At 38.9% G+C, this 13564-nt stretch overlaps 1 protein-coding gene across 4 annotated transcripts in view; it reads left to right on the forward strand.

The window, feature by feature from the left end:
• Nucleotides 1–13564, forward strand: part of glra3 (glycine receptor, alpha 3) — a 79081-nt gene that overhangs the window by 21934 nt on the left and 43583 nt on the right. The window contains exons 1-3 of one of the 4 annotated variants that reach the window (XM_046862615.1): nt 9962–10070; nt 10964–11107; nt 11461–11528. In XM_046862615.1, the coding sequence (XP_046718571.1) occupies nt 11526–11528 (3 nt within the window). In that variant the 5' untranslated portion in view covers nt 9962–10070; nt 10964–11107; nt 11461–11525. Of the gene's footprint in view, nt 1–2922; nt 3051–9961; nt 10130–10963; nt 11108–11460; nt 11529–13564 lie in introns of those variants that run through there. The other 3 variants (XM_046862623.1, XM_046862597.1, XM_046862606.1) reach the window with 3 other exon arrangements.

Genomic DNA, 13564 nt, shown 5'->3' on the forward strand with positions numbered 1-13564 from the left:
CCTGCCTCTTTCTTCTGAGTGTATAAGTGAGGGATCTTCTCTGGGTGGTGGGTGCCCGACCGGGTTTTTTTTTTTTGTGTGTGTGTGGATGCCCCGTATAGCCACTTTCCCACCCCCCAGGAAAGATGCCACCCTAGGTGGCTGCCCATGTCACCTCTGCCTAAATCCGCCACTGCCAAGCAGCTATCAAAACAAGTTCAAAACAGAGTGTATGCTCAACCCTGATTGGTGGCTTGTTATGTGTTTGACCAGTTAAGTGTTTATCCGCTCATAAATGAAATGAAAAGATTTTTTTTTACTTTGAAATGTGGTGAAGTTAAAGTAAAAGCTCCCCAAACAAAAATACTTAAGTAAATTACAGATACGCAAAAAAGCTACTTAAGTATATTAACCAATTACATTTACTTTGTTACTGTCCACCACTGCTCTAAATACATTTATATTTCATTTTACATTTTATACCAAATTCTTCTTCTCCCATCTCTCCACTGGATTGGTGAAAAAAGTCTGAATTTATAGGGGGAAAAAAAGTCTAATCACGCAAATCAACATAAAGCGAGTGTAAATAAAAGTTGTGTCATGAATACAAATTTTTAGCTATCTGGTGCCATGACCCAGATAGCACATTACAGATACGTTATTCTAGTTCTAGCTTTAAGATTATGGAAGCAAAGGCAGTGGTCATGCCTTGGCTGATTGACAACTTTTTGCAGAAATTCATTGAATTAAAGTCAGTTCTTTTGGATTTGCAGGGTTTTTTATTATTATTCCGCCTGGAGCTGTAGCAACATGCCAGATATAAAGCGTCTTTTGAAAGAATGGAAGGGATTTAAAAGCAGCTGTCATACACCAGAGCATTATAAATAAGACTGACAGCACTGCAACCCCCCCCACACACACACACACACACACACACACACACACACACACGCACACACAGAGCCATGCTGTGTGTACGACAGAGGGGCAATCAGAGAGGTATAAACAGTCATTACAGCTTGGGATCGACTCAGTCATTCACTCCTGGTCTGAAAGAGCTGGCACGAAGCCCAGCCATCCTTCGCTCGTCTATCTCCTGTCTGTCACTGGAGCTCCTCTGTGCTCCAGGCTTGTTATCGCAAGCTAAAATACACCCCTGAGATAATTACAGTCATTTAGGCAGACGGAATGATAAGAACACACAGTGAAAGCACACACACACACACACACACACACACACACACACACAAACCTACTTGACCTTTTATTTGCCTGTATTTAGAACTGAATAGTAGAGCTTTAAGAAGTCAGTGAAAAGAACAGTCTATAGAAGCAGTCATAAAAGTGATCAAAAGACCCTGAATGTCAGCTTCCATAAAGCTTGATTGAGAAGACAACAAAAATAAAAAACTATAGCTTTCAAAACAGTCTTATAGATAAAACCTTTATAAACATCCATTACACATTTAGTCCAAATTTCCTGTTATAATAAGCTCCATTCTTCTGAGAATACATTTCACTAGATTCTGAAGTGTGCTTGTGAAGATTTGTGTGAGATTCATTTCAAAAGGGTTAGTGAAGTCAGGTACTGATGTAGGTGAGGTGACGAGACCTGGGGTGCAGTCAGCATTTACATTTATCCCAAAGGAGTATGGCGCTGGCTTTTTTTCATGGAGCTGGCTTTGTGCCAGTTGTCAAGCTGGAACAGGTTTGGGGTCTATGGGTTCAAGAAAAGGGAAACAATTCATGGCACACCTTAACAATGGTTGAAATATAATGAATGGACATTCGATAATGAAGATGAGTTTCCTTTTGAGTCTGATTCCTCTCAAGGTTTCTTCCTAATGTCATCTCAGGGTATTTTTCCTTGCTACAGTCACCACTGGCTCACTCGTTAGGGATAAACTTATAGGTAATAATATATTCTATTGTATGAGGTAGTATCAAAAAGATTTGAGACTAATGGTGTAACTAGTGCTATTCTGGCCTTTTCATCATGGACAGCAAGTTAGAACTAAGAGCAAACATGAATTTATGCATGAAACTGAGCAAATCTTCCAAAGAGACATTTGAAGCAACATACGTTTAATATGACATATGGCCGTTTGAGGTGTTTTGAGTGGCACATGCGATTCAAGAGTAGAAGAACATCACTGGAAGATGAAGATCAGGTAGACATTCAACTTGCTCAACCCTCGAAAATGTCGAACTTGTGCATGATGAGAGTCAGAGAAGATTCTACATAATCTCTCTTACACACCCACCCTACCAGATTTTGACTTTGTCCTCCTCCCGACCATGAAAATGCAGCTTAAATGCACCCTTGACACCATTGTAAAAATCCAGTGCGAATCGCAGAATGTGCTTGATGCACTTCGAAAAGAAGACTTCTAGGACACATTGCAGAAATGGCAGGAACCCTGGGAGTGCTGTATTGCTATGCAAGGGGACTATTGATGCCACCTCATAACCTCTTTTTCTCTGTAAAGCTGCTTTGGGACAATATCCATGTTAAAAGTGGTCTACAAAAAAGATTTTTTGAATTGTCCTGAAGACAAATTGATTGACAAACACTTCCCACTACAACACATTAAACTTTTGATACAGAGTTAATCTGCATAACAGACATAACTTTCCTACAGACTCCTTTAGAAATTTTAGGAGCCTCTAGATTTTTTTGTACAGATGTATTTCTTAGAAGCCCCTCTCATGGCAGGGTGTGTCATTCTGCAAATGGACTTGGTAGATATTTCATCTTTCCGTGAGTAAATCGGAGTGCTGAGCCTGGAGCAATGCCTCTCCTGCATTTCTCTGAGTAAACCTGAATTTGAATTATGATGTCAGATGATATTAGTGCAGCTCTTCCTATTTGTAGCCTCAGTGACTGTCTGAGCTCATTTTTTTTAATCTCTCTCTCTCTCTCTCTCTCTCTCTCTCTCTCAGTCTGGTGGCCACAAAAGACCCTGAAAGTCCTCGGGGTAGAGCCGTCCCCATGTCTCCCTCAGACTTTTTGGACAAGCTCATGGGAAGGACCTCGGGCTACGATGCCAGAATTAGACCCAACTTCAAAGGTATGGATGAGAAGCTGCAAGAGCAGCATTGTATTATTATTTTTTAAACCTTAAAGTTTACTCTCTTTTTCATCTATTTAATCATATCACTAATGTATTAAAATTATTTTTTAAAAGTTTGTTTATTGAGAAATTAATTATGTCCATATAATACAGCAAAATTGAGTCACGCAAGGAGCTTATGGAGGTTGTGACCCCTGGCGTTGCCAAGCTCGAAAAAAATATATAACTTAGGCGGTTTCATCCCTTTATCCAGTAAATAAGATGAGCGCTTTCTGACACCAGTGTTGCAACCTCCACATCGGGGTCTCCCATTCTTTCCCAAGGTGTACAGATCATGGGCTAAGTCTTTTTGGCCCACCCCTATACCCCAGCTCGACTGTGTATATTCAAGTCATGGGGTAGAAAGAACATGGGTATGGTGCGATACCGAGGGTTAAAGAGACGCTTGCCAGCTATTTCTTTCCCTGGATCGCCTCCTCCCTTAAGACTCCGATACTACCTATGAAGCCCCTACGTAATTCTTTGATGCTCATGGGTAAAGCTTATGTTTTAGCAGGTCAAGCTGCTGCATCCCTGCACACAATAGCGGTGTTACAGGCGTATAAGGCTGAACTGCAGAATGAGCTGGATGTGGGAGGTGCCCCGGGTGGCCATGTTAACGAGCTCCGCTGCATGGCAGATCTGGCTCTTAGAGCCACCAAAGAGACCAAAGAAATTGGCCAGGCTATGGCTGCCCTGGTGTCTACAGAGAGGCACCTGTGGCTCACTCTGTCAGAAATTCTGATAGAGACAGGCCGTACTGCTGGACGCCCCACTAGCTTCAGGAACAGCGGCGGCCTGACACGGGACTTTCTTGGGCGCCAGCTGTGAAGGGGCCTGTTGCACCGCTGTATCTGGTGCCCGCCCTGCCCCACCCCCCCAGGGACCTGTTCCGTTAACCCTGCCACCCATGGGTCTTCAGGGCATGGCCAGCTCCAGTGAGTTTTCTCTTCGGTTTCCACCTGGCAAAACCCTAAGGCACTTTCTGGCAGCTTGGAAAGCTCTTCCAGATGTGTCTCAGTGGGTCCTGTGCACTGTAAAGCAAGGTTATTCGATTTAGTTCGGGTCTCCTCTGCCCCGTTTTCAGGGTATGGCCAGCTCCAGCAAGCATCGTCCTTGGTCTCCACCCGTTCTCGTAGTGGTCCAGGAGAAGTCGCCGCCTCTTTTGAGGCTCCAGACTGGAAAGCTCTGCCAGATGTGTCGCAGGACCAACTGAGAGCCTCAAATCCGAGGACTGGTTTGTCACGGTAGATCTAAAGGATTTTGTACTTTGTATCCATCCTTCCTTCTCACAGGAAGTTCCTGAGGTTCGCTTTCGGGGGCCGAAGCTTACCAGTATCGGGTTTCTCAGTTTGGCCTTGCTCTCGCCCGGAGTTGTGGAGGCTGTGGCTGTGGCACAGCTCCGGAGTACTGGCCTCTCCACCAAGGTGGTAGAGACCATTTCCCACTCCAGAGCTCCCTCCTCGAGGAGGTCTAATGCCGCAGATGGATCCAGTCCATGGCCTGTTTGGTCTAGTGCTGGATTTCTCCAAAGACAGTTCTCCAAAAGGTTGGCTCCGTCCAACCTTTTTCCGTATCATGCCCCCTTAGCAGGGCAATCTCTGGGCAGAGACCCTATTGTGATGCGTTTTTTCTTTGTACCACCTGGAGGTTGAGGCCTCCGGTACGACCTAGAGTGCCTGGGTGGGACCTGGCATCTTTCCATCAAGACCACATTCTTGTTGGCCATTTGCTCTCTCAAAAGAGTAGGAGACCTGCAGGCCCTTTCTGTGGCCCACTCCTTCCTAGTGTTTACTCCAGGTATGGCCAGTGCCTTTTTGTACCACAGAATGGATTACATGCCCAAGGTGCCCTTGGTTGTCCCACAACCTGTAAGGTTACAGGCATTCTATCCTCTGTTTCAGGCATACAAGGAGAAATTGAACCGGCTGTGTTCACAGAAGCTGGTGCTGGCTTCTCTCCATGTGCGTTTTATACTTCCTGGTCGTGACATCACCCCGCCTATGATGGCCAGTGGCCATTTTTCGACTGATTACACATTATTTTAGAGCATGAACACTCGGGCACATTCCCAAAGCATTTCAAAGCAGCGTCTTGTTCCCTCAGGGAACTAGGGTTACATACGTAAACTTTTTTCAACTTTCCTACAATACATAGCTATTAGACTCTTTGCTTGAAGTATACATGTTTTGATAAGTTTTAGAGTGCTGCTACTGTATACAATATTCTCAGGAATAATTCCCAAGATAAACATTTCTGTTTTTGTTGGAAGATTTACAGATAACAGCTTAAAAATAAGCATTACAACCTCTTTCCAAAACTTCTGTACCTGTGAACAATTCCATATAGAGTGCAAAAGTGTACCTCTTATCACCAGAGCATTTAATGCAAGTGTCTGGGGTGTTTTAACTGGGTTTTTTAACTTAATGGGGTAAAATACATCTTCATAATGCAGTTGTATTGTATACATTTTAGATTGCTGCTAATAGTTTGTGCTGGAGCTTTCGCACATCCTTCTTCCCATTTGTCCGAGAAAAAAAAAAATTCATTTTTAAATCTTCTTTTCAGGAAATCAATTTAGATTCTTATGAGTCTTTAGAATATGATTCTAACCATTTATAAAACACCGAGATTATAATAAGTTTTCATAAGGAGCCAAAAGGTTTTGTAAGCTTGTTACCTTGATAAAAAGAAGCATAGCTCCTAAATTGAAAGAATTTAAAGAAGTGTGTTTTATGGAGATATTAAGGTGTGCTGCAACCTCTGAAAAGAACAAGTTATTGTCTATGAAAATCGTTTTGAACTTTTATCATACCATAGCTTAAATCCTGCATCCGATCTGTCTGGTTTAAAACTTTCGTTTCACAATATTGGCCCGAAACATTGTACATATGCACCGCACACCATTCTTTTATTGTATTAATGAGAATAGAGTTAGTAGATACAACATCTTTGCTTTTTTCTGAAAGTTTTGTCAAATAAATATAAAGATAAAGAATAAAGATTATAGGGTCATTTTGTCTTTCTAAAAAGATATTCAATGTCCAGCCAAGATGAATGGGTTTCAAAAGAGAAATAATGTCAAATATTTTGCAGTTGTGCTGCTCAATAGTTTCATTGTAAATTATGAAATTGGAGACAACCTCTATTTTAAGGTAATTGTAATTATGACAAACGAACGTGAGCACGTTTTTTTGTTCCAAATGAAATCAGTAAATTTCAAAAGTGATGTAAAAACGGAGGGTTGAGGGCACAGTAGGATGTTTTGAAAAAAGTATAATATTTTAGGTTAAAGACTCATTTTTATTGTATTTATACGACCAATTAGTGACGTGTAAACTTTTAGATCTATCAATGAATTTGGAGATATTAATTAAAAGATGCTGATATTTTGCAGAAGATATAGAATCTATAATAGCTGTGATTTTAATTCCCAAAAAGGTGAAGGAGTCTACTGCATTAAATCATCCTTATTCAATAAAATAATACATGATTTAGAATTATTAACTTTATAACCATAGACGTTATAAGAGTTGTATTAGAGAAGGAATAGAATGAGCCAAATTTGTCAAGTATAAAACAACGTCATCTGTGTACAAAGAAATAGAAATATCTATAGTATTTAATCTAATGTACGGAATATTACAATGAGAGCTTACAGCTTACAGCTATTGCAAATGGCTCGATTGCTAAAACAAAGTGTAGAGGTGGTGAGGGCAAGTGTATATTTGAATATAAACAGCATTGGAAACTAAAAAATTAATAAGTACCTCAGCCATAGGGTGTGCATTTTATTAGGCTTAGGAAGTAACATAATTAGAGCATTTTTTAGGCTATAGGAACACACAATTTTAAAAAGCTTCTTTAAACCTATCTAAAATTGGTAAAACAAGTTTTCCTTCCAAATTTCTTGTAAAAGTCTATGTTAAGGCCCGGGTGTGCAACCTGCTGCTAAATTATCAATAGCCTCTATACTTTCTTTTTTGTTAAATCTACGTCCAGGGACCTTTTTGCTTTTTTAGGAATAGTAGGTATTGATAGACTATCCAGATTGTTTGTATTCTATTGGTAAATATTTAAAAATTGAGAAAAAATAGGTATTTAAAGGTGTTATTTATTTTAATCGGATTGACTGTATTGATGCCATTAATATCTCTAATGGAGTTTATTGTCCTTTCAGATTGCTTTTGTTTAATTTTCCAAGCTAATCATTTCCCAACCTTATCAGCTTTTTGTTTAGCAGACAACTTGTATTTGTTTCTAAGATTCAGCCATTTTTGGTGAATGGTTAAATCATCTTTATTTGATCATTTCTTTTCAAGGTGTAAAATGTTTGTATCAAATGCTGACTTCTTTTTTATAACTATTTGATTTCCTACTAGTGACACTCATAATAACACCTTTAATGTAAACATTAGCTTCCCACCTGGTACAAGCTGAGTTTTGTGTCATATTGATCTCTAAATACATTTTCTCTCAAAGTGCAAGGTGGAGATAAAAAAAAAAAAAAAACGTAATACGTTCCGGAGGGAACATCGGATTTTAGCTATGTTCCACATGTGAAAAGAATTGCAACCGAAAGCCCTGTACTGAAACATTTTGGTATGAATACATGTCCCATTACACCCCTAATGAAATGAAAGAAGTTTGGAACCACCAAGACTCTTCCAAGAGCAGAGCCAATCGGTCAAACTGAGCGATCGGGGGACTTAATCATGGAGGTGACCAAGAACCTGATGGTCACTCTAAAAGAACTTCAGTGTTACTCTGTAGACAGATGAGACCCTTCCAGAAGAACAACCACCTCTGCAGCACTCCTGTATGTTTGTTTCTAAAAAGCACCTGAAGGACTCTCAGATTATGAGAAACACTCATCACCTGGCCAATCCTATCCCTACAGTGAAGCATAGTGGTGGCAGCTTCATGCTGTGGGGAAGTTTTTTAAAGAGCTGGAACTGGGAGACTGGTCAGGATCGAGGGAAAGATGAATGCAGCAATGTACAGAGACGTCCTTGATGAAAACCTGCTCCAGAGCGCTCTAGACCTCAGACTGGAGTGACGGTTCATCTTTCAACAGGAAAAAGACCCTAAGCACACAGCCAAGATAACAAAGGAGTGGTTACAGGACGACTCTGTAAATGTCCTTGAGTGACCCAGCCAGAGTCCAGACTTAAACCTGAATTGAACATCTCTGGAGAGATCTGAAAATGGCTGTGCAATGACGCCCCATTCAACCTGATAGAGTTTGAGAGGTTCTGTAAAGAAGAATGGAAGAAACTGCCCAGAAATAGGTGTCTGTGGAAATTGTGGAATTATATACATAACAAAAAAGTGTGAAACAACTGAAAATATGTCATATTGTAGGTTCTTCAAAGTAGCCACCTTTTGCTTAGATTACTGCTTTGCACACTCTTGGCATTCTCTTGATGCCTACTTTGAAGAACCTACAATATGACATATTTTCAGTTCACTTTTTTGTTATGTATATAATTCCACATGTGTTAATTCATAGTTTTGATGCCTTCAGTGTGACTCTACAATTTTCATAGTCATGAAAATAAAGAAAACTCTTTGAATGAGAAGGTGTGTCCAAACTTTTGGTCTGTACTGTATATATATATATATATATATATATATATATATATATATATATATATATATATATATATATATATATATATCTCAGTGGTGGGCCATGCAATATAACAATATGTGGCATTACAGAGAGAGAGTCATTTCACATATGGGGTGAAAACAATTTTACTAAAGCAAGAAACCCAGTTAAGACTACAAACCTCTACACTACAACCACAACTGTACCACCTACAACATCTGGAGCTGTTCACAATCAATATTTGTCTAATAAAATGACAAAATTAAAAATGTAAATAAAATACAACCTAGTCACCAGAGATGCAGACTCATAATGTGCAGCGCACCTCAGAGGCTGTAATCCAGTGGTACCGCTCGTATTCACTGGTCTGGAAGTGAAGAACAAACCCTTTCCCAGGCTGAGACACGCTAGCTAGCTTCGGGGTTGGCCGACCTCCTTACGATCTTTAAAATTGATCTTTAAGTATATTCGAGACCAAATCAATTTCTCTTCCTCCGTAGGCATAAAAAAGTCTAAGTCAGATGTATTAATGTGTTCAGAGCTACACACGTGATTTACCAGTCAAACTTGGCTGTAACAGTTTCCCTCTGAACAACCAATCAGAGGACGGAAAAATGCTGATGCTATTCTGGGACAGCGAGCTGCCCTGTGAGGAGAATATGAAATCTGATTTGTGAAGAAACAGAGCTATTTCTTAAGGAGACTGTGGTAAAAAGTCCAGCAGTACTGACTATGAAGGCTCTGAGCAGATTAGATCGACATGGCAGCACATAGAGGCTCAAATCTGATTGGACAAAAAATCAACATCCATATACACGTACTGGAAGAAGTGCAGCCGAGAGAAACACTACAGAATGAAGAGAATAAACTGTTGGGAAATTAATACAATTTCATGGAACAAATATTAAGATTTAGGTTGTATGTAGGTTTGTGTTTCTGATAGTGTTATATATATATATATATATATATATATATATATATATATATATATATATATATATATAATATATGTTGATGTAAAGACACTGTCAGGGATCCACCTGCCACGCCCCCTTTGGTGGCTCTCTATGCCTTCACTCTCCCTGGAGCTCCAGGTTTAACCACGCACACCTGGAGCTCATCATCACTCATGCCTCCACTCTCTCTGAAGCTCCAGGTTTAACGATGCACACCTGAAGCTGATCATCACGCCACCCCGCTCCTACATAAACCCCTCACTCACATTCACTCCCTGTTCGTTATTATATGTGTTGGACTTCGGTTATGTTCTCGCGGTCCAGTTGTCACACAGGATTCCTCTCATCCGTTCCATTCGGACTCCAGAATCCCGTACCGGCTGCGCGTCTCCTCCACGTGCATCTCGGGTCAGCTACGCTTTTCCCAAAGCGCACCTCCTACTCTCTCTCAACCGAAGGACTGCCGTGTGTGTGTGTGTGTGTGTGTGTGTGTGTGCTTGTGTGTATCTCTCTCCCTCGTACTGGTCATTAAAACCCAAGCGAGCTGTACTCCGGCTTCCGCCTTCTGTTGCGCTCGCACCATGACACACATTTTCACAAATATACACAAGTATTGGCACCCCTGCCTGATCTAATTGTTAAGATCGATGTAATTTCAGCTGTATTTTGAACAAAAAAAATCTTGTTCCGGTTTTCGCATAAACTGAACCTTTTCTTGTTAACCACCTCCACATCTCTGAAACACTGTCAAATTAATTAAAGGGGATGTCACTGCAGGTGAATAATAAACCCCAAAGAATTTCTGAAAAATGTGATTAAAAAAAGGTTTATTTTAACAATTTTTGACACCATTTTTTATTTTTGTATTTTTTAATTGGAAACATTTAAAAAAAAAAAAAAGGATAAGTTTTTTTTAATCTGATGCACAAGCTGTAGACCTCTGGTTTATTCACTTTAGGTGAAAGAATCCTATTACTATCAACTCCATGTGTCCTAAATAGCAATCCTCGCATATATGTGTGTGTGTGTGTGTGCATGTATGTATGTATGTGTGTGTGTGTGTGCATGTATGTATGTATATGTGTGTGTGTGTGTTTGTATGTATATGTGTGTGTGTGTGTGTGTGTGTGTGTGTGTGTGTGTGTGTGTGTGTGTGTGTGTGTGTGTGTATATATATATATATATATATAAAATAAAATATTCCTTAATTTGAGGCAAAAAAAAAAGTTGTCTCAACTCCATGTCTTCTTCTAACAATTTCAACTGGTTTTGGGCTAAATTTTGATTTCATGTCTCAGCAGGATAGAGCAGTGCTTGCATTCTGGCCAGATTCAGCTGAGATCATGGGTATCATGTGACAGTGGTTTATGCATGCACAGCAGCTTTTAACATCTGTTTCTAGAGCAAGCATGCCCAGAGCAACTACCAAAGTCAGAAGTATTAATGTATGTACTAAATCTGTGTACTATACATGCCTTACTATAAGACTGGCTTTACAAATTCATTATCAATATCTATAAAATTCTAATCTAACCTAGATCACGTCCCCCACCCCAACTGCACTAAACATGGATTATATCTCATTTCTTTAAAAAAGCGACCTGTAACCAGAAGTTGGTTTAAAAAATCACACAACAGCAAAATGAGACAAAGATATCGTTTTGTTGTAGGTAAAAAAAAAAATGGTGTGTAAAATGGTGTTTTCCAGTATAACAGCTGGAATTAAAGAACAATTGTCTTACATTTTCAGTTACACATATGAAGTGAATTAATTGATTTCAAATGATTTTTCCTCCAGGTCCACCTGTGAATGTGACCTGTAACATATTCATCAACAGTTTTGGCTCCATCGCTGAGACGACTATGGTGAGTATTCTGTCTTTCAGGAAAAAACTGAGAAAAAAGTTTATATAAATATATAAATTAATATTATATTAAATTTAAGGAATTCCATGAGAATGGCTGGTGATATACAGGAAAAACGGAAATTTGTTCCAATGCTCAAGTCGAATAAACCCTTTAAAACACAACTCAGACACCCCACAAAATCCCCTATAAGGAACCCTATGATGTTGGTAAAACAATGCACTAATATATACAATAGTTAAACATTTTTGCTATTTATCAATCAAAATTTCTGCAAATGTAAAGAATTTTTTAGTTTGCATGTTCCTGATAGATGACATCAATGTGCTTGAAGTGGAAGTTGCTATGGCGGCAACGTTATAACACTTCTCGTGGCGTTTTGTCATATCCCCTTTATCTTCCTGTAATATAGCATCATGCTTACTGGCACTACCACTAGTAGCAGGAACAAATTTAATGCAAACGAGACACCTCGAATTCCACCCAGGCAAACATGTTGCATGTGGGTGCTGAAAAATTAGATTTAAAATAATTGTATATATTACATTCTATCACTTTCTATTCTATTACTAACCCTGATTCTAAAAAGTAGTTGAGACCCTGTAGATAAAGTAAATACTAATTTTTATCAACTCATAATTTAACTTACGATAGAACTTAAATAAATGTTGAAATTTAGGAGCTGTACATCTAAAAAAATTACATTTTTACAGGAAAAAATTAAGTTTTTCTGAATTTGATGGCTGCAACACACCTCAAAAAAGTTAAGACAGGGCCATATCTGGGAATTTAAGGAATTGCGATTCTAGCTGCTCTACAGGCTGTTCCTGCTCGGATTGTTAATTTCATGATTCAGCAAAAGTTTCCAAAAGATATGGACTGCATTTTACACAGTGTCCTGAATTTCTTTTATTAGGTTTGTATATTTTATCATTTATTTTTAATTGTTTATTTATGAATGTTGCACTTTTTATTGTGTTTAGGTGATTTGTTTTATTTATTTATTTATTTATTTATATTATTTTATTTATTTATTTATATTTTGGTGGCTAGTAAATCTGCATAAACTGATATTAGTCAAATGTAATTTTCCTTTTATTAATAAAAAAACATTATTTTACAGTTTATATATTACAGTTTTTAATTAGTAAAATAATGTCAGGATTATGGCCGTGGTCTATGTTTCCCATCAGCCAATTCACCTTAACATGTCACGTGTCATGTCACATCTCAGCACCTGAATAACTGTAATTACCACATGTGTATATACTGTAAATTTCTCTCTTTTTTCCTCATGTTTGGCTTATGGGGTTGTTGTTATCGTTCCCAGCTCTTGTCTTCATGCTGAGGTCAAGATTTCATTGTTCCTTTGTTTTTTTTTTCTGTTGTGTTTATTTAATGATCTGCACTTGCATCAGCTTCTATGTGCATTACAAGACCCAGACTTCAAGAAGGAAAAAAAGAGTGGGTGGGAAGGGAATATTTTTTTTATAGCTCCTACTCTTTATAAGCAAACGTTTGTAGACACCTGACCATGAGATTGTGCTTTTTGAGCATCCCTTTTCTCATTTCTCATCCTAAAGGTGTTCAGTAGTGTTATAGAGCTCTATAGCAGGAGATCTTCCACTCCCACCCATGTAAAGCAGATCTTCATGGAGCTGGCGTTGTGCACAGTCATGCTGGAACAGGTTTAGGTCTCATGGATCATCAGGGAAAATTGAATGTTAACAGTTTGATAACATATGACAGAAGTCGTCCCAAAACATCTGTCCATATCATGTATAATTTGGAGGGAAAAAAGGAAGTTCTTTGCACATATTTCAGTGTTAAGTTTTGTTGGTGGGGTAAATGAGGTAGCTAGAATTTGTAGTAGTAGATTAAGCAGTAGGTTGTCCTTCTGAGATCTAGGTTATGAGTTCAAATCCCAGCAGTAGCATGCTGTCACTTCTTGGCACTTAAACAAGGCTCTTATCTCTCAGCTGCACATCGTATTAAAAAGTCATTCAGAATAAAGGAGTGTGCCAAAATGCCATAAA

The sequence above is a fragment of the Silurus meridionalis genome, chromosome 2 (assembly GCF_014805685.1).
Source record: "Silurus meridionalis isolate SWU-2019-XX chromosome 2, ASM1480568v1, whole genome shotgun sequence".
Taxonomy (NCBI): domain Eukaryota; kingdom Metazoa; phylum Chordata; class Actinopteri; order Siluriformes; family Siluridae; genus Silurus; species Silurus meridionalis.